This window comes from Hemicordylus capensis, chromosome 2 (genome assembly GCF_027244095.1).
Source record: "Hemicordylus capensis ecotype Gifberg chromosome 2, rHemCap1.1.pri, whole genome shotgun sequence".
NCBI lineage: Eukaryota > Metazoa > Chordata > Lepidosauria > Squamata > Cordylidae > Hemicordylus > Hemicordylus capensis.
In genome coordinates this window covers 48,900,204-48,921,917 of record NC_069658.1, presented here as the reverse complement: position 1 = coordinate 48,921,917, position 21,714 = coordinate 48,900,204, and the positions used below count along the sequence as shown (strand labels likewise).

At 42.3% G+C, this 21,714-nt stretch overlaps 1 protein-coding gene across 5 annotated transcripts in view; it reads right to left on the bottom strand.

The window, feature by feature from the left end:
- Positions 1–21,714, bottom strand: part of ANKRD31 (ankyrin repeat domain 31) — a 122,904-nt gene that overhangs the window by 5,498 nt on the left and 95,692 nt on the right. For all 5 annotated transcript variants that reach the window (XM_053298663.1, XM_053298660.1, XM_053298661.1 and 2 more), the window contains 6 exons: positions 18,133–18,208; positions 14,705–14,801; positions 13,116–14,181; positions 8,762–8,902; positions 5,119–5,212; positions 1,264–1,461 (listed from right to left, as the gene is read on the bottom strand). In XM_053298663.1, coding sequence (XP_053154638.1) covers positions 1,264–1,461; positions 5,119–5,212; positions 8,762–8,902; positions 13,116–14,181; positions 14,705–14,801; positions 18,133–18,208 — 1,672 coding nt within the window. The remainder of the gene's footprint in view (positions 1–1,263; positions 1,462–5,118; positions 5,213–8,761; positions 8,903–13,115; positions 14,182–14,704; positions 14,802–18,132; positions 18,209–21,714) is intronic.

Here is a 21,714-nt window from a genome sequence, read left to right as displayed (position 1 = left end):
GGCTGTAAAAAGAAAGAAAAAATCATAGGTGTGTGATGTCCCAAACTCGTCAAATCTTAATTTTATTAACTAGGAATCTAAATATTTTATCAAATTTAGTGGGTAAGTCTGTGTCTGGATAGTACCATTTCAGACTTCAGATAGAGGTTGATACAATGGAATGTTCTTCCCCCATCACCTCCCCCTGCAAAATTCCTCACAATGAAAACTAGCATGTTAGAAAGAAGGCTAGGCCAGAACCTTTCTCTCCAACATCTGTTTGTCTAGGAAAAGAGGATGGGGTGGAGTTGAAGAAGCATTCAATAATCTAATCCCTCATATACAGTCTTAAGTGGTATAATCCACACACATCTTTACCATTTCCAAAATGGCATTTTGTCATCTGGATTCTGCGTGGACCAGAGTCAAGTACACAGTGAGGCAGAAGACTTAGATAATGGAACGGTTAATAGGAAGTGGAGCTCCTGTGCTGGAGACGTAGAAATTACACTGACAAGACTAACATAATTGTTTCAAAGACTTTTGCCTCTTATTTGGGAATCAAAATTAAAGCCCATGGAAAGTATAATCAAAGTGTATGGGAAGGAGTAGTATTTTTCAGTACCCCTTGTCTAATGATGCTTTTTGCATACATTCATATTAGCATTATTAGAGGTTTGGAATGTGTAAGGCAGGCCTTAGAATAGCATTCAGTACTAAATTGGACTGCTGGGGCTCAAAAGGAGGCACAGTGAACTGAGAAAGCCCGAAAAAGCCACAGATATAAATGCAAGTTGTGTCAAGGGCCTTCTGATCATGGCCAATGCCTGCAATCCAAGCAAGTACACTTGTAAATGGACGGATGGACAGGAGAGCCGGTCTTGTGGTAGCAAGCATGACTTGTCCCCCTAGCTAAGCTGGGTCTACCCTGGTTGCATTTGAATGGGAGACTTTATGTGTGAGCACTGCAAGATATTCCCCTCAGGGGATGAAGCCGCTATGGGAAGAGCAGAAGGTTCCAGTTCCCCGTCTGGAGTCTCCAAGATAGGGCTGAGAGAGATTCCTGCCTGAAACTTTGGAGAAGCCACTGCCAGTCTGTGTGTAGACAATACTGAGCTAGATAGACCAATGGTCTGACTCAGTATACAGCAGCTTCCTATGTTCCTATGTAAACTTAGGCACACTTAAATCCCATTGCAATCAACAAAATCATACCAGACACCCAGAAACGGGGAGCAGTTGCTTTTGGGAAATAACATTTATCTTGAAATGCTGAAAACATACTTATTTCCCTGACTAGTGAAAGTGTTTCTTCAGCTTCGGTTTCAGATGGTAGAATTTCCATTTCTTCTTGAAGAAAATGTGTAGCTTTTTCCTGCAGACAGTCTGCATCCTGAAGGTCAGGGGCCTTATAACTGGAACAGCGGCACTCAGCACCACAGCTGTGATCCCGTTCTGTAGAATTTGCAGTAGAATTTGTGCCTGATTGGGGGGGAAACGGTGAAAGTACACTTGTAAATGGATGGATGGAGCAAGCTATGCCTATTTGTGTGGAAGGCTGGCTCCAGGTTCTAGGGAGCCCTCTGCCAGGTGCCTTTGTGGGCTCCCCCAAAGTGTGGGGGTTAACCAGAATTAACCCCCAGGGCAGGGCGGCAGCAGCAGCCGGGAGTTCTTTGCAGCGGTTTTATGGGCAGGTGCCATCTTTTAAAACAAAAATGCAATGTACTCATCCAGGCATTAGGTGCACTGCATTGTTGTCCAAAAAATATAATGAGGCAATTCACACGATGGGAGGAAATCGGGCTAGCAGAGGCTAGCCCGATTTCCTCCCATTGTGAGAACCACCGGGCTCAGCTGCAAGCCTGGTGGTTCTTAAGCGGGTCACTTGCTTAAGTAGCTCCGTGCCGCAGCTACTCACGAGGAGACCCCCAACCCAGAGGCTGAAAAGCAGCCTCCCAGCTCAGGGGTCTCTCCAGCATGCCCTGCACACTTGCGCAGGGCATGCTGAAGCTTCCGGGGCCACATGGCCCCCAAACTCCCTAGCCCCCGCTGGCTCCGTGACGGAGCCGGCAGCTGTGTGGGTGGCTGCTGCGGCCACGCAGAGCAGACTGTCTGCTCATCTGCGGGGAGAGCGGGCTAAGCCTGCTCTCCCTGCTCACCATCTCCAGGTGGCTCCCACTGATCGTGGGAACCGCAGCAATGTCAGTCAGCACAAACCCCAGTAACACACTCTGGGCCACCACTCATGTAACCCCCCCAATTAGTAATTCTAATACCATTTAGGGGAGCTTTCTAGGTGCCTTCCCTATCCATGATTTGGCTTCTTTCAGTTTCTACTGTATCCTTTGCAGAGCTTCTAAATGAAGCCCATTCACAGCTGGAAAAGTGCCTGAAATGAGACAATGAGATAGCAACTCATTTGGCTGAGTGAGTAACTGTTGTCTCTGCCCACCTTCCACGAATGAGAGCTTTCCTCAGAATACAAAAAGCTCCTATTCACAGATTGGGAGGGTGGAGCAGAGCAACTCTCTCAGCTGAAAGAGTTGTTCCACCACTACTGTGGGCCCTTGGGTCCTTGGCCATGGGCCTTTTGATGGCCCTGGCCCCTCAGCCAGTACCCAACTTGAATGACCTCCAATGCTGCCCCAATCCAAGAGAAAGGACTGCCTTGGGAAAGGGAGAGTTTCCTTGGCTCATGGAGAAGCAGGTGGGAGGATAGGTCTGGGAATGTTCTGTTGGTTAAAACATGTATGGCCAAGATATGCTTATGGAAAGGGGTGTGTGTGTGTGTGTGTGTGTGTGTGTGTGTGTGCGCACCATCAAGTCGATTTCAACTCCAGGTGCCCACAGAGCCCTTAGGTTTTCTTTGGCAGAATACAGGAGGGGTTTACCATTGCCTCCTCCTGTGCAGTATGAGATGATGCCTTTCAGCATCTTCCTATATTGCTGCTGCCCGATATAGTACCAGCGGGGATTCGAACCAGCAGCCTTCTGCTTGTTATTCAAGCATTTCCATGCTGCGCCACTTAAGGTGACTACATATACATATACATTTATAGAGAGAGTGGGAGATGCCTTGCCTATCCTTCTTCAGTTCAATGACTGCCATTGCAAACCAATAAAAACATTAATTATACCAATGCAATTTCTTCCCCTTCACTTTCTAATGAGTTAAGATTGCTGTACGTATTTATTTTTCTTTCTAAAAGCAATGCCTGAAAAACTGGTTAATGCAAGTTAAGCTCTAAAAATGTAAGTTATCCTTATTGGATATCACAATACTGGGAACAGCAGGTTTGTTTCTCCTCCTAGTTCTCACCCTTCCCAAAATTAATCCCTTGAAAGGGCAAGGACTGAGCCATTTTGGAAGGGCGGTATATAAATCAAATAAATAAATAAATAAATAACTTAAGATCCTATAAAGTTATTGTATATTTTATAATATGCAAGATGAAATATACATTTAAGAATTGCATCCTCCCCCTTCTACAGAAAGGTAACAATCTTTCTTGTTAAATATTTATAACTGTACTTAAGCAGAACATGGTCACAGATATTGTAACCATCAGCAGTGCATCCCTGTGTACCCATTCAATATTGACTGCAGCCAGTGCTTCCCATACTCCATCTCCTAGTAGACAGTAATTCTTCTGAATCCCATAGCTCTGTTATATTCAGGATAAGCTGTGGCCCATGACCACTCAGCACACCTGAGGCAGGGCACCAAATGCTGCCTCCTCCCATGTGCCTCCTTTTTCTATTGGTGGCAGTGGCAACAGCAGACACTGTTGCTACACTAGGTGTGTGTGACCACTGCCTCTTCTGTCTCCTCTTTGTCCTGACTCAGTACATTCCCTCCTATCTTGCACCACAGGTGGGCTTTCCCCAACTAACTCCACATCATCCTCCATGCATTTGTAAGGGGGTGTGTAGTGGGCAGCCAGCCAGCACTGACAGAGTTAACTGGAAAAAAGCAGTTGACCTTGATTGACAGACTGGAGAGCCTAGGTCAAGTCCCAATCGCTTAACTAGTGGGCAGAACTAAAGGGCTCCAGAGGGGCTTCTGGGGAGAAGGGTGCCCAGGTGAGAGAAGAACAATGGAGTCTTGTCAGATTCTCACAGGGTGAGTTCTGCAAATTTCTGAAGGTCAAAGATTTCAGGGATTGGTCCCACCTAGGTCCCAGTGAGGTCCAAGGGAAGGATGTTAAGGCTTATGGCTTCAGAAGGTTAGACTTAGGAGAAAGTGTTTTAGTAAGACTTGAGTTAGAAGTTATTTTCTTGTGTGTGTGTTGCTTTGTATCCCCAAGTATCTGCTTTTGCAATTACCTATCTTTAACTTCAGTCTAGAAATGAACAAGTTAAGCATCGCCTGAGAACATCTGGGCATTTTGAATACTCTTGTAACCACTAAGCCAATATTATTTGCAACCGCCACACGTGAAATGTTGAACTGGCTTTATACTTTTCTTATATATACAGAAACAATAAACTGTTTTCTTTGTTTTACAAGCCCTCTCACAGTGTTTGACTGACTCTGGGAGAGGGGAGGAGAAACCCCTAGTTCACATGCCCCCAAACAGCCAACTACAGCCCCACTTAAGAATATCTGTAAGTGGAACCATGTTTTAATATTTGTCTGCTAGCAATGTAAAGATGAGACTGGAAGTTTTATTGCTCTCTTCCAGCTAGAATTTTTTTTTTTAAACTAAGGAGCGATTGGTTAGAGCGATACAATCTACTAGAGATCCTTCTTTTCCTTTTAAATAAAGTTTAAACCCAGTCAGCTTGCCAGGTAACAGGCAGGGGTGACTAAGTGATAATTCCTCTCCTGTGAGCTGGTTGGGTCACTTCCTTACAGGGTGGTAGTAGAAAAGGAAATGATGAAAGGGCAGAAGAGTATAGGAGACACTCTCCTGAACTCTACTGCTCCAACTATAACTTTTTCCAGAGTAGAAACTGGTCTTGGGTGCTGCTTTAAAGGCTTTGTATCTAACACCCACAGCCATGCGCAGAACTCTAATTAAAAATTTGGTTAAAAATACTAGCCAAGGTGTAGAGTAGTTGCCAGAGCACTTTTTTTTTTTAAAGCCCTTTGGTGGGGCATTTTCATCTACATAGAAATCACACTTCAGTACATACCTAATAGCCTCTCTTTCTGCAATGGTAATTCTGGTTCCTTAGGAATATGAACTTCAGCAATTATTTCTGATAACAGAGTTCCACAGTATGTGACCTATATATAGACAAACATATATTAGTCACTGTAGATTTTATTTACCTTTTGGTGGATGAATGAAGAAATGCTAAGCTTCTATAAAAAATGTGGAAATGCAGTAAGTAAAAGAAAATAAAAAGCCAGCACCTAGTGCTACACATTACAGATGCAGAAGACAGCATGAGCATAGCTAGGATGGGGATGCACTGCCCCACCTGAAACGCTGATTTGCCTCATTTAGGGTCTTTTTTTTCTTCTTCTTTTTTAAAAATCTTTTTAATGTATGACAAGTTTGTTTCCATTTAAAGATTGACAACTCATAACAGGAAATTGTAACCCCAAAGTAGGGGCTAGACGCTAGAGAACTGGAGTCGGCTCCTGGAACTTGGATGAATTATCCTTCCTATCAGTCAGGACTGTTGCTAGGACCCAGCAAAAATTCAAGGCAAGACTGTCTGGAGGCCACACACTTCGGTACAGAGGAAGGTGGGTGGGCAAGCAGGCAAGGGTGAGGTAGCCCCACCCCCTTTTTAGGCCACCAGCAGGCCCTTGCCAGCTGCCACCAAATTTAGCTAAATGTATCTAGAGGGAATTTGGGCTGAGGATAAGAGCTGAGGCTAGAAAAGGAAAAGCTAGAAAACTGGCTCTTGGCCAGCATGCCTCCATGCAGAGTGTACCAAACATAAGCTAAAGCAGGGAGAAAAAAAGGGGATAACCGCCGTGTTGTTAACATGCCATGACCAGACCCCCTTAGTGCTTCCCTGGAAGGCAGCAGGGTAATGCCACACCTTGTACTGAGCATATACAAATAAAGAAGTTGTTGCAATATCAAGCCCAGCTGTTGGACTCTTGATGAAGGTATGGCTAATTCCAGCCCCCTTGAGGTGGAGCTCCCTGCTGGGGTGTTGAGGAACATGACAGAAATATATTCTGACCAATAAATAAATAAATCTGCTGTTCCCAAAATGACAAAATCAAGACTCTCCTGTTTTTGCAGACTTTTAATCAGAATTAATTAATTTTTAATAATTTTAAAAACTTGTTTTAATAACTATTTTATTCTATGGTTTTTATTGTCATGTATTTTAATCTATGACTTTTAAATATTTTAAATTTTGTACACCACCCAGAGATGTACATATCAGGCGGTATAGAAATATGTCAAATAAATAAATAATTCTTCTGAACTTAAAAATAGCTGTTATACAATTGAGGTGTTTCTGACACCAACAATTCATGGACCGTTAATGTATCTTTGTGGGATGGTGGGAGATCCATGACTGAGTGCTAGGGGATAAGCTTTTATCAGCAGCTTGGCGGAGGAGGATTATTTTGAAGTGTTTTTTTAATTTTTAAAAAATAAAATAATGGATTTTATTTTAAAGTGTGAGGGAAGGGTTATATTTCACTCTGCCAGCACCATGGCCCATATCCAAATCAAGGCTCTCCACAGATGCATTTATCCTTTAAAAAATGTGGGTGATCCAATCATGGATCCCCCATTGTTTTGTCTGATTTGACCAACACACACACACACACTCACCAGAGTTACAGAACATAGGAACATAAAAAGCTGCCATATACTGAGTCAGACCACTGGTCTATTTAGCTCAGTATTGTCTTCATAGACTGGCAGCACAGGCTTCTCCAAAGTTGCAGGCAGGAATCTCTCCCAGAAGTTTGTTGGTTTCGGATTTTCCATTCTTTTCTTTAAAGCCCCACCTGGAAACGTAGCAGTTCCATCTAGTGAGGAAGGCTGGCTACCACCCTGCTCCCTGTGGTACTCCAGATGTTGCTGAACTACAACTCCCATCATCCCCAGTTACAATTTACTTGAACTACAATTGTAGTTCAGCACTATCTGAAGTATCACAGGTTGGAAACCCTTATTTGAGGCTTTACAGATTAGGTGGGGCTTAGGGCCAAACTAACTGTGACTTAAAATGCATCACTGGGCTTGGCGTCTATTCTCTCTTTTTTCTGTGAACACCATGCATGAGAGACTGATCTGGATCAAGAAGACCACAGCAGGGGGTAAGGGGACTTTAACACTACTCCCCAACCCAATCTCAATCTGAATAGGGGCCCCTTGTGATATTTCAGAGGGGTAAGCAAACACGCCAGGGTCAATGGCATGATTTAAGTCATGGCTCATTTGGCCCTTAGTACAGTCTTCATGCTGTGCTACGTTACAAACACAGATTTTCCAGAGTGGGAGGCATGGCGGGGGAGCAGACGAAATTGCTTTACTCATTCTAATGGACTTTAGTATTTCAGCACGATTATCTACCCAAGGCACTTGGGATGCAAGGAGGCTATAAAATAAATTTTTATATATATATCCCACATCAAGCCTTGACTCAGCCTTCCATCCTTCTGAGGTTGGTAAAATGAGTACCCAGAATGTTGGGGGCAATATGCTACATCATTGTAAACCGCTTAAAGAGCTCCGGCTATAGAGTGGTATATAAATGTAAGTGCTATTGCTATTGCTATCTATAATTAATAGAAAAACCTGCATTGGCTAGAACATATAATAAAAAGTGCCTTTCTTCTGTCATTTCATGTTAGCCACAAATGAAGCATTGCAAAAAGTTGTTTTAGCAGCACTTATGAAAACCGAAATATTGTTATGAGTTTGCACTTAATTATAATGCTAATAGTCTGTCTCTAGAAGTTTTTTCAGACGGCAACTTTACCGTGACTTTACTTTGGGAGGGTGGGTGTATGGTCACATATTGGCCAGATTTACCCCAAAGTCTGTGTGACTTCAGAAAGCACTTCACACGCGATTCGGGTTTTCCCCTCCATATTGTAATCTATCTTGATTTATGTTCAGTAAAAAAAATCCTCTTTTTGCATTGGAGTCAAGCCAGAGGTTGCCTGTTCGAATCCCTGCTGGTATGTTTCCCAGAAACACCTATATTGGGCAGCAGTGATATAGGAAGATGCTGAAAGGCATCATCTTAGGAACATAGGAAGCTGCCATATACTGAATCAGACCATTGGTCTATATAGCTCAGTACTGTCTACACAGACTGGCAGTGGCTTTTCCAAGGTTGCAGGCAGGAGTCTCTCTCAGCCCTATCTTGGAGATGCAGGGAGGGAACTTGGAACCTTCTGCTCTTCCCAGAGTGGCTCCACCCCCTGAGGAGAATATCTTCCAGTGCTCAAACATCAAGTCTCCCATTCATATGCAACCAGGGTGGACCCTGCTTAGCTAAGGGGACAAGTCATGCTTATTACCACAAGACCAGCTCTCCTCTCCAAGACCAGTTCTCCTCTCTAAGACCATCTTATACTGCACGGAGATGGTAAACCCCTTCTGTATTCTACCAAAGACAACAACAGGGCTCTGTGGTTGCCAGGAGTCGACACCGACTTGATGGCACACTTTCCCTATATCCTTTATGCCCTGAACTTGCAGTAAAGCCTTACGGTAAACCCGCAGTAAAGCCTGCTGTCTGAAAAATCTCCAGGTAAGGAAAAGAAATCTAATGAAACATGCCTCTCTAGAGGTAAAAGAAAAATACCATTTTAGGCATCTATTAAGAATAGTGAGCTCACCTTATTCCATACATATTTCCAGCTTACAGAAATGTCATTTCCTAATAGTGCTTTAATCCACTGAACTGGATTTTGGAAAACCAAGTTGTTGCCTGTTTTGACTTTTCCATTTTGCAAAAGGCTGGCTTTATGTTTGGAACCCTGAATTAAGAAGAAGAAGAAGAAGAAGAAGAAGAAGCAAACAATGAGAAACAATTTTATAAGTTTGAGGGGGGAAATGTACAACCACCCTGAGCCATTTTGGAAGGGCGGTATATAAATCAAATCAAATCAAATCAATCAATAAAATGTTCAGTTATTTGTGACTCTTATTTAGGCCAAGATTTTAAAAGGAAATTAATAATACTGATATAAAGCAGATAATAATACGTTTAAAATTGTACATTAATCTATAATTTTATGGCATTTGCAAGATTTAACCCAAGTTCTAAAAGCTCTCACTAAAAGTTCTATAGCTAATCAGCTGTCCTGTAAGCAAAAGAAACCTGCTCTCACTTAAGCTCCACCCTATTTTCTGCCAACCATGTAGACTCTGCTCTATAGACAAGGTGAAAAGCTATGGCAGGCCAAAGGGAACCTGTGGACCATATATCCCTAGATCAAATACAATATTAGTTATAGCTGAATTACACAGGAATACCTTTTTTAAAAAAACACTTAATACCAACTAGCTACACAAGTAAAATTTAATAAGCTGGTTCACATGATGATATAAAGTAGAACAAGAATACTCTATCTTAACCATCTTATTTATTTATTATTTCTTTATGTAAACCGCTTTGGAAGCTTTTGTTGAAAAGTAGTATATAAATATTTGTTGTTGTTTAAAATACTACTTTGGTTTGGGAACTGGGCACATTCCTGTTTTCTGCTTCTGTGCACATAAAAAACAAGGTAGGAGGCACCAACAATGACTGTTTGTTAAGTGGCAGGTGGGTACGAGGGCTTCGTCCTACCCAGCATGCGTAAGAGGAAAAGCCCTTCTACCCTGCTGCCACTTAACAGACGATCACTGTTGACATCTCCTACCTTGTTTTTTTACTTGCACAGGAATGGGGTCTGCACAGCTCGCAAACATCTCTAATTATCATTGTGTGAACCAGCCTCTTATTTACTTGTTTCATGACTCCTATTCTTCAGAACCCACAAGACGGCAAACACCTTGATCTACTTTGTCAGTAGCAGTAGCCTGCACATTTTATTATATCAGCCCGACAATTTGCCACTTCCGGACTTATTTATTGGATAAGTAGAAATTATCCCCAGTTAAGCATTTGGCTGGCACCCTGCAGTTGCTGTATGTTTGCTGCAGTAGGCACACACAGTGTTGCAGTAGGCTCCCGTCTGTGAAAGAAAGGTCAGAAAGCCGAAATAAGTGCAGCCACCATGATCATAGTGTTTCTTTGCAAGCAGTGCAAGTTGCAGCATTGTCATGTCTGCATGTTGCTCCACACCTTCTTCTGACATTAAGCCAGAACTCGGCAACCAGAGCAGAACATTGCATTTTCCTGGTTGGAGAAACAGAGCACCATGCTATGGCAGTTGCCAGTCCTTAGTCTGCCTATTGCCTCTTTTAAATGGAGGAGGAGGGTAGGCTCAGCTGTAGTGAGTACATGTAGCCTCCATTGGAAAAGGGGATGGACGAAGAGGCTGCAACATGGGCAGGCACCTCCCAAATATGTTACTTCCAGTGCCAGAATTCTAACCAGGTGCTGAGTTTATTTTTATGATGCTTGTACAACACAGAAATCGAGCAGGCAAAAATACACATTCTGGTTCATTGAAAAGCACAATCAAACTCCAGGGCTATTCACACAACCATGCAGGCAGGCAGGCGGGTGGAGGGAGAAGGCAGGGTTCAACCGACCTTCCTCTAGACGAGCGGTCTGGATCCTTTCGGTGCACAAGGCACACTCCCACACAACCTGAGTTGCCTCACTTCTGCATATCCCCCACAAGGCACCGTGGCACAGTGCCTTGGGGGATTCCCCCATCAGATGGGTACTCTAGGCACATGAGCCTGGCAGTCGGGTTAAGGAGGCGCTTGTTCCCTTAACCACGGCTAAGAACCGGGATTAGAAATGGGGTTAGGCTGGGCAGAAGTGCCGGGATCTGCACAGATCCAGGCTCTCCACATGCTAGGCTGCTTGTGGGAACAGCCTCCACATGTTACAAGTTGACAATTTCAAGGAGCTGTCCACTATGACTCCAAGATTTCTCTCCTGGTCAGTCACTGACAGCTCAGACCTTATCAGTGTATATGTGAAGCTGGGTTTTTTTGCCCCAATATGCATCACTTTACACCTGCTTACACTGAACCACATTTGCCATTTTATCGCCCACTCACCCAGTTTGGAGAGATCCTTTTGGAGCTCCTCACAATCTGTTTTGGATTTCACTACCCTAAATGGTTTAGTGTCATCTGCAAATCTGGCCACTTCACTGCTTACCCCAACTTCTAGATCATTTATGAACAAGTTAAAGAGCACTGGTCCCAGCAGAGATCCCTGGGGGAACCACACTTCTTACTCCATTGTGAAAACTATCCATCCATTTATTCTTATCCTGTTTCCTGTCCTAAAACTAGTTACCAATCCACAATTGATTCTGTCCCCTTATTCCATGACTGCTAAGTTTACTCAAGAGCCTTCAAAGGGAACTTTGTCAAAAGCTTTTTGGAAGTCCAAGTATATTACTCCAGCCAGCGTGGGGAGAGCCAGCGTGGTGTAGTGGTAAGAGTGCTGGACTAGGACCGGGGAGACCTGAGTTCAAATCTCCATTCAGCCATAAAACTAGCTGGGTGACTCTGGGCCAGTCACTTCTCTCTCAGCCTAACCTACTTCACAGGGTTGTTGTGAAAGAGAAACTTAAGTATGTAGTACACCGATCTGGTCTCCTTGGAGGAAGAGTGGGATATAAATGTAAAATAATAATAATAATTAATAAGAAGAAATAGAAAAAATCACCAAATACAAAGATCTACAAGTTGAAATTGAAAGGCTGTGGCAGAAAAAGACCAAAATAATCCCAGTGGTCATTGGCGCCCTGGGTGCAGTTCCAAAAGACCTTGAAGAGCACCTCAACACCATAGGGGCCACAGAAATCACCATCAGCCAATTACAAAAAGCAGCTTTACTGGGAACAGCCTATATTCTGCGACGATATCTATAACCATTGACAATAAAATTCTGGCATCCCAGGTCCTTGGGAAGGACTCGATGTCTGGATAAAACAAACCAGTCAATAACACCTGTCTGTGTAAACAAGAAATAATATTATGTCAACTTCTACATGAAACCGCTAGGATTGATCATCAGGGGATTGTTATCAGTACTCTGATGACACCCAAATCTATTTCTCCATGTCAGCTTCATCAGGAGATGGCATAACTTCCCTGAATGTTTGCCTCGAGGCAGAAATGGGCTAGATGAGGGATAAACTGAGACTGAATCCAAACAAGATGGAGGTGCTCACTGTAGGAAGCCGCAGTTCGGGAAATGGGATAGATCTGCCAGTTCTGAATGGGGTTACACTCCCCTGGAAGGAATAGGTCCGCAGTTTGGGAATACTTCTTTACCCAACCCTCTCTCTGATACCTCAGTCAGAGGTGGTGGCTAGGAGCTTCGGCTGGTTCAACTTCGGCTGGTTGGTGAACTGTACCCTTCCTGGAAGTGAGTGGCCTTAAGACAGTGATGCACATGCTGATTGTCAGGCAGTGGTTCAATTCAGAAGAGTCTAAGGAGGAACTCCCTGACCCACAGTCCCCTGGCATGGTCCTTTGCAGGACGATGAGGAGGAAGGAAGCCCCATGGACAGAGAGCTCACCTGTTGTGGAACAGCAGGAGGCTGCCAGGAAGCTGACCTTGTGCACATTTGCATACCATCAGAGGAGGCAGGACTACCGCCCAATTTCTGGAGAGAAATTTTCAACTTAGAAAAACTCTTATGAGGTCTCTGCACAGGTGCAAAGCCCAATTGTGTTGAACAGAGACCATGTTGAAGAAAAAGAGTATCCGGCCTCTCAGCTAGCCCCCCAAGTTTTCCTTAGATGCACATGAGCAAGTCATTCCTAGCAGAGAAGTCAGCCTGGGCTGAAAAATAGCTAAAGGCAGTGGGGATTTCAGCTCAGGCCACATTCAATAACAGGATTCCCCCCTCGCCTCCCCTTTAACTACTAAATGCATTGCAAATGAGGACCATTTCAATGGAAATGTGTATGTAATTTTTTTTACATTTTCTTTAAATTTAACACATTGAATAATCAAGACACTTTTACATAAAATACAATACTCAATATTTATGTTTTATGCATTTTGTAGTAATATTTATATTGTTTTCTAGGTGAAAACGTTACCTGCAGTGTGAATTCCAGAACATCATCACCTGGCTTAATCTTCCCCACTTCAAGCAGATCTTGTAGCTGATTCTTTTTCCTCCTGTTTGCTTTGTAGTTTAATTGTTTTTCAGACTCCTGAATGTTGGAGCACTGAGAAGAGTTTTGGCTGATTCTGCTTGCTTTGAAGTTTAATTGTTTTTCAGACTCCTGATTGTCAGAGCCCTGAGAAGAATGTTGACTGATCCTGCTTGGTGATAGTGTACCAGAAAATATCCCTTTAGGCTCTAAATTAGCATTAAGTGAGATTCTATTGTTTGGGGAAATGTTGTTCTGATGAGTAGCAACATAGCTGTAGGTGGATTCTAATACTAATATCGGTTGCATTTGGAAAGCCTCATTTATATTTGAATATTGCTGCAAAGACTTAGTGCAAACATGTTGACCTTCAGTGTTTGACTCATTGATATTGACATCAAAATTTTCAGCTGCTATAATATTTTGTGTATAAATCCTTGGTGTCCCATTTGAAAGTTTGTTTCCTTGTGGTGCTACTACTATACTATCAGTTTCCTCTGACTCTTTTGTCTGAATGAAGAAAAAGGGTTCTGAAGGCAAAGTTTCTTCGTCTGTAGCATCAGAAGACTTGGAATTTAGTACCTCATTAATGGTATATGTCCTAAACATGTTTTCAGACATCAGATTATGAGGATCAACCTCTTTTTGTATAATGATTACATCGTTACTGCCTCCTGACACATTCAGAGACCTGCTTGGACACTGGCTGATCTCCTGATCTAAAAAACTACTTTCCATGACCCAGCTGGTTTCAAGGCCCACATCACCAGGGCATGGCACTGTTTTATCAGAAGTGTCTTCTTCTGTGTTGTTGTTTTCACAAGAACTGAGTGTGCTTGGGACTTGTTTTGCTGAACTTGAAGACTTCTTTTTTGCATTCTTATAATTCTGTATTTTCCTGCCCAGTTCTTTCTGCTTTTGTGCCATAAGCAGAAGGCTCTTTTGTCTGGAAACAAGTTTAACTATCTGTTCCCTGAGTGTTCCCTGTTTGAAAGATTCTGCAGAAGCTCTGAAATCAAATGTTGAAATTAACTGAGAATACATTAGACACACATCCATGAAAAACACTTTTGAAAGAAATAGGTATTTTAAAGAAGAGCCATTCAAGCATATGGCTTGACTCTATTCATAATGAACAACAAAACATTTTTCACTAGTCTAGGGGAAGGTAGCAGAACATTTTTTTTTACATCTGTCTTTTAAAAAATTATTTTATTCAACATCTGTTTATTCAAACATTCTACAAGCAACATAAAAAGATCATTGCAATTCCACCTCTGCATGTATCACAGTAGCTAAAGTCTTGGGTATGATCCAGATGCTTGTGTAGACCTTTCTATGTGTTGTAGTACTAGGACTGATTAAAGCCAACAGGGAACTAACAACTATAAAGAGTTGAAAATTGATGAAAAACATCAGGATTTTGACTGCATATTATTATTTGCTTGATTTCAAAGTAGAAATATGACCAGTTCTATTTTGTTTAAAAACCATACCAAACCTTGCACTATAGATAGAATTATTCTACTTACCTATATTTTTTAACCAGGTCATCTCTTTCTGATTTCTGTTTGGCAAGCACAGCATTCAAAAGGTTCTGTATCTGAGATAGGTCTTGGATATAGCGATCTGTTCAACATTTATATAGTTTAAAAGCTACTAATTTTAAACCATCATTTTTCATTTTGATACATTTGCAGAAGATGCAATAAAGATGTTGAAATATTAAGACAATCTGGCAGAGAAACAAGCCAATATTGCACACTTTATTCTTTTTTGCTAGCAAATGTCAGTCTACACATTGTTTTACAATGTACAAGAAGCCCAATATCTCATTCAAATGAAAGAGTTGCAAAGAAGAACTTTCTCCATTACAAAATGAATCATTACATTTCTTAGAAGGACATTTGTGTCTCAGAGTAACTGTCAAAATAAGTGTCCTAAATGGTACAGGATGAAGTACTGGTATAGATTCCCCAAGCAAATTCCAGTCAGGTCCTGAAGTGCTCCAGAACATAATTAAGGCTGTTTGAAAATGGACTTCTTTAAAGAATCATTAGGGCTAAATACTATAATGGAAGTAAAGTAAGTAACTTTTAGACATGAACATAAATATATTCTCTGCTAATCAAACTATGATCCAATTCTACACATTGTTGTCCCGAGACAACAGCTGATAAGACTAGGTGAATGGATCATACTACTGGAACAATGAACAATTCATTCCTAGCTCTAGCTAGAACCTAAATACAATCTCTGCTATAGCAACTGAAGCCACATACTGTGAAAGGCATAATAAATGCTGCACAAGAGGCTTACACAAATCTGCCAGAGATGGTGACAGTGATAGCCTGCTAAGTGACATCTTATGGTCCAGGATTCAGGAAGGTCTGAGGAGAGCTATACAGTTGTTCCTTGGAAATAAAGGTGTGTACATCTCAGTAGGCTATTCACATAATTCAATATTAATATTAGCAGAAGGTGGCAGCATGGTCCACACCAGATCCTGAGATCTTCACTGTACATTTTTTTCACCAGAATCAGGACAGAGGTACAAGCATTTGTGTGAGTGATCTGGTCATAAGCCTAGTCTTGTCTCTCTTCCTACCCTTCTATATCTGCTCCTCCATTACTGGAGCCTTCTTGGTTGGTTGGTTTTTAAACAATCTGTCCCAATGTTGAATGTCTGCAACTGGATCCATACTTGCATTCATATGGACACAGTGACCGGCATCCTAAGTAACGCTGCATGTGTGCAGTGTAAAGAAACACGCATGCAGTAAATGCACTCCAGCTTCTGAAGTGCAGCTTCTTGCATACACGGGGCAGGGGCAATTTTCGCTGATCTCCTCTTCCCCCAGAAGCACACTATAGAATGTGCAATGATATCCCTGAGAGCTGTGCAGCATTCAGGTTGGACCACAATCTTCTCAAAGGCAAAGACCAGTGATACCTCAGACCCTGGACAGCTCAGGACCCCTGCCAGAGCAGGGGCATAACTATAATAGGGCAAGGGGGGACAGTTGTCTGGGGGCCCACTGCCTGTGGGGAGCCCAGAGGCAAGTCACATGACTGACTCCCCCAGCCACACACCCGCCTGGGCTTCCTTCAGTTGTATTTATCCTCTGAAACTGATGTGAGTGTTAAGACCTGGAGCCACCAGAACAGCATGTCTTTCTCTAGTACCATTAAATGACCTGTATCGTCCACAATTTACAAAACCGTTTAAAAAATAATTTAGGATGATGTTCTATTGTGGCACATAGGATATATGTGTGTGTGTATATAAATTTTATTCTGCTTTTTGTTACCACTATTCAGCCTCATTTAAGATTTCTTTACTTCATGAGCTGAGCTTCGGGGGGGGGGGGTGCATTTTAAAATCTTGTCTCTGGGCCCACACCAACCTTGCTAAACCCCTGTGCCAGAGCTAACTGGAAGCTGGGTACTGCAACAGGGGAATGTTGTTCAAGGGAAGTGTTTCAGGTAGCTGCTGGATTTTATAACCTGCTGTTAAGACAGGGTGAATTGGCATCACCTCTTCCATAAACACACTTTGGTGGTTAGAGGTAGGAATGTGCATGACCAGCCGCCGGTGGGGTGGGGAATGGTTCCCTTAAAAAGCAGGTAAAGAGCTCCTTACCTGCTCATCTGCTGCTCTACCACTTTTCCTCCACACATGGCTGCAGTGCTGTTCCCTGCAGCCTCCATGCAGTGTCGGCATGCACATGGTCTTGGGCATGCAGGGAACAGCACTGCAGCCACAAGAGGCCTTTTGGAGAGCGGGTGGTCCCACCAAAAAAGCAGTGGTGTGGGGACGAGCAGCTAAGGAGCTCCTTACCTGATTTTAAAGGGAACCTAGTTAGAGGGGCCTTCCTTGATTCTGCAGGCATTTCCTCAGCAACACAGGGGGTGGGGGGCTCCACCATGACTAGGAGATCCTAGAGGACTCTTCCAATTCAGAGCACACTGGCAAGGCAATGTCCTCAGGTTTAGTGGGGTGCTGGTTAGGGTCCTGTAGTTTATCCAGTGTGGGGCCCCCCACTGATGTCTCCCTTTCTGTTTCTTCATAGGAACATAGGAAGCTGTCATATACTAAGTCAGACCATAGGCCCATCTAGCTCAGTATTGTCTACACAGACTGGAAGCGGCTTCTCCAGTTTCAGGTAGGAATCTCTCTCAGCCCTATCTTGGAGATGCCAGGGAGGGAACTTGGAACCTATATGCTCTTCCCAGAGCTGCCCCATCCCATAAAGGGAATATCTTACAGTGCTCACACATCATATGTCTCCCATTCATATGCAACCAGGGTGGACTCTGCTTAGCTAAGGGGACAAGTCATGTTTGCTACCACAAGACCAGTTTTCCTCTCCTAAGAGACCTCTCTTTCCTCCATCTCCTCTGGGGAGCTCTAAAGTCCAGGATCATGACACACATCCCTTGCTCTGGGACATAACTTGCTTGTTGAAGAGAGCAAAAATCACCCCCCACCCACACATAGGAAGGTGTGCTTCAGAAGTTGGAATTCATCCATCGTATGTGTGCTTCTTTTGGTTCCATTCGTACACCGTTAGTTGCAATGCTAAAGTTGTGCTGTCAAGTCCATTTCAACTCCTGGCGACCACAGAGCCCTGTGGTTGTCTTTGGTAGAATACAGGAGGGGTTTACCATTGCCATCTCCCATGCAGTAAGAGATGAAGCCTTTCAGCATCTTCCTATATCGCTGCTGCCTGCTATAGGTGTCTTCCATAGTCTGGGAAACATACAGCGGGTATTCGAACAGGCAACCTTCTGCTTGTTAGTCAAGCATTTCCCTGCTGTACCACTTAAGATGGTAGTTGCAATGCTGGCCCTTGTTAATTCTGTCTGCTAATTTCCTTGAATAGATACTAAACCTTGCTACCTCAACATATCACAGATGTGACCAACCTTTCACTGATTAATTATGATTCATACCTACCTGCATCTCTTGGGTTTCTTAACTTGAAGAGCAAAAGTCTATCCTGCATTTCTTCTATTTTACTCATGGACTCGTGCTGTCAAATGCAAACCATTGCTAACTTTATTAAAAGCACACAAATAGGAATTGAATTAAAACAGAAGAACCTATCTGAAATTTTACCTGAACCACAACAGAACCAAATGTTTTGTCTTATCTAATTTTGTGAGCCACTCCAAGCATTATTACATTGGAGGAGCAGAGTATAAATATTTTAAATAATAAACACACAAACAAAAAATCTAGTGTGCTTGAACAGAAATTGAACCTGAAATAATACTTTAGATAACATTTAGAGGCTGAGCCTCTAAAGTTACATATATGTTTTTGTTTTAGCAGTTTGTTTTTATTGAAGTTTTATTACTGTTCTTATCTTGCTAAGCACCTTGGGGTCTTTGGACAAAGGGTGGCATGAATGAATGAATGAATGAATGAAAATCTAAAACTATCATCACTTTTAAAAACTGTGTCACAAATGCAGAATATTGACATTTAGAGCCATACGCCAGTGTGGTGTAGTGGTTAGAATGCTGGACTAGGACCGGGGAGACCCGAGTTCAAATCCCCATTCAGCCCTGAAACTAACTGGGTGACTCTGGGCCAGTCACCTTCCTCTCAGTCTAACCTACTTCACAGGGTTGTTGTGAAAGAGAAACTCAAGTATGTAGTACACCGCTCTGGGCTCCTTGGAGGAAGAGCGGGATATAAAAAGATCGCACAGACTGACTACAAACAACGGCATGACAAAGTAGCAGGGATGATACACTGGAACATCTGCAAAAAATACAAGCTACCTGTAGCCAAACATTGGTGGGACCATAAAATTGAAAAAGTTGAAGAAAATGAAGATGTAAAAATATTATGGGACTTCCGACTACAAACAGACAAACATCTGCCACACAATACATCAGATATAACTGTAGTCGAGAAGAAAGAAAAACAAGTTAAAATAATCGACATAGCAATACCAGGGGATAGCAGAATAGAAGAAAAAGAAACAGAAAAAATCACAAAATACAAAGATCTACAAATTGAAATTGAAAGGCTGTGGCAGAAAAAGACCAAAATAATCCCAGTGGTAATTGGTGCCCTGGGTGCAGTTCCAAAAGACCTTGAAGAGCACCTCAACACCATAGGGGCCACAGAAATCACCATCAGCCAATTACAAAAAGCAGCTTTACTGGGAACAGCCTATATTCTGTGACGATATCTATAACAATTGACAATAAAATTCAGCCATCCCAGGTCCTTGGGAAGGACTTGATGTCTGGATAAAACAAACCAGTCAATAACACCTGTCTGACTGTGTAAACAAGAAATAATAATAATAATAATACACTGTCTTCAGATTTGGGAAGACAGAGCTGGACTTTCTGTTCAAAGGCTTCTTATTGGGACCTAACTGGACATTACAGGGGACACATGGTTGCCATTAATCAAATGCTGAATATTGACATTTAGAGCCATACGCCTGCGTGGTATAGTGGTTAGAATGCTGGACTAGGACCGGGGAGACCCGAGTTCAAATCCCCATTCAGCCATGATACTAGCTGGGTGACTCTGGGCCAGTCACTTCCCTCTCAGCCTAACCTACTTCACAGGGTTGTTGTGAAAGAAAAACTCAAGTATGTAGTACACCGCTCTGGGCTCCTTGGAGGAAGAGCGGGATATAAATGTAAATGTAAATAATAATAATAATAATAATAATAATAATAATACACTGCCTTCAGATTTGGGAAGATAGAGCTGGTCTTTCTGTTCAAAGGCTTCTTATTGGGACCTAACTGGACATTACAGGGGACACATGGTTGCCATTAATCAGCATCTGCCTCACATATTCTTCATGTCTGGAGTCTCCCAGACCTCTTCAGAACCAGATGGGGGAGAAAGACAAAAACCCAGTGCCAGTTATAAACCCAAGTACTAGGGGGAAAGACAGAAGCAAAATGGGGGAAGAGACATTCAGAAATCCGTGAGTCACTACAGCAAGGAAGTCAGAGAAGACCCATGTTCTCTTTATGTCTATACACTGAATATGGGGAACAAGAGGAGCTTGAAATCCTAATGCAGAAAGGCAAATATGATCTGATAGATATCTGATTGATATCACTGAAATGTAGTTGTATGAGACTCATGATTGGAATATAGTGCTTGCAGAGTGTAGTTTGTTCAAAAGGAGACCCAACAGAATGGGAGGTAGAGTTGCATTATATGTAAAGAATGTATACATTTGCAAAGAAATGCATAAATCTAAGCATGAAAGCCCACTTGAAACAAACAGAAAGAGAAATAAAAACAATATAATGAAGGCTTACTTTAGATCACTTGGCCAAGCAGAAGATATGGCCAGTTTTCCTTAGACAGATTACCAATTTTTCAAAGAGACAGGCATTAGTAGTAATGCCTGTGTCAACTATCTTTACATTTACTGGAAGTCTAACTCTGCTAAGAATGGGAGGTCCAATAACATTTTTACCTCTCTTGCTGATGACATTTTTCAGAAGACAGAAGAAGGAATAAGGAGTTAGCTACACTGGACTTAACCAACAGGGAAGAATTTGCTGATGAAGTTAAAATGGGGGGGAATACTTGCTCCTATGAGCAACAAGATGCAAATCTCAGAGGGCAACATCAGTTTGAGCCCTTGTTCCACACAGATAAGCAGACATATCCATCTATCCAATCATTTCCCCCAAACATTTCATATATTCTTAATATATTATTTATTTCTGTAGTCGGGATAGATGCACACAACTTACAAACAAAAGGACCAATAGGTTGGAAAGGAACTGAGCAAAAACACTCCAACTGCCAAATATAACAGTCTCACTACTGAAAAGAAGCAGAGCTTGGAGCACCTTGAGGAGCTTTGGAATTCCATCTGCAGGTCTATTGCACAGGTACAATACCCAAGAGGAGTATGGATATACAGTAGAATGGATCATGGCACAGATCAGGAACTTATTGTCCTGATGGGTCATGCTGCTATTGTCCGTAATTAGTTCATCTGAATAGAAGGGGTCTGATCAAAAGAACCATGTTTAAAAGGAAAATAGACACTAGAACTCTACTGCAAACACAGGGACAAGCCATTAGGGGGAGTAGTCCCAATACTAAGTGGTATTGGAAACCAGCAAAGAAAGATTAGATTTTTAATAATACATCGGCACATCCAAGAATATTAAAACTCACACTATGGAGAATATCATTAAAAGAGCAGTAACAGTCTCATCAGAGGAATACAAAGAACAATCAAAATAATTAATTGCATTGGGACAAAGTAATGACTACAGGTTTCCTTTAAGAAGAATGGCAGGAATCATATTTGTACCTGGCTTACCTGTTCTGAAAATTCCTTTTGTATCTGCCAATTTTGTTAGACAATGTCAAAGAACATTACATAAGTATGACATTAAGGCGAATGTGGTGATTCAGTCAGCTAAGACCTTGAAACAACAACTGGTGAGAACAAGGTTATACGATACGAGATGTGACAAAAAGGATTGCCTAGTATGTGAAATGGGGGAGGGGAGTTGTAGATTA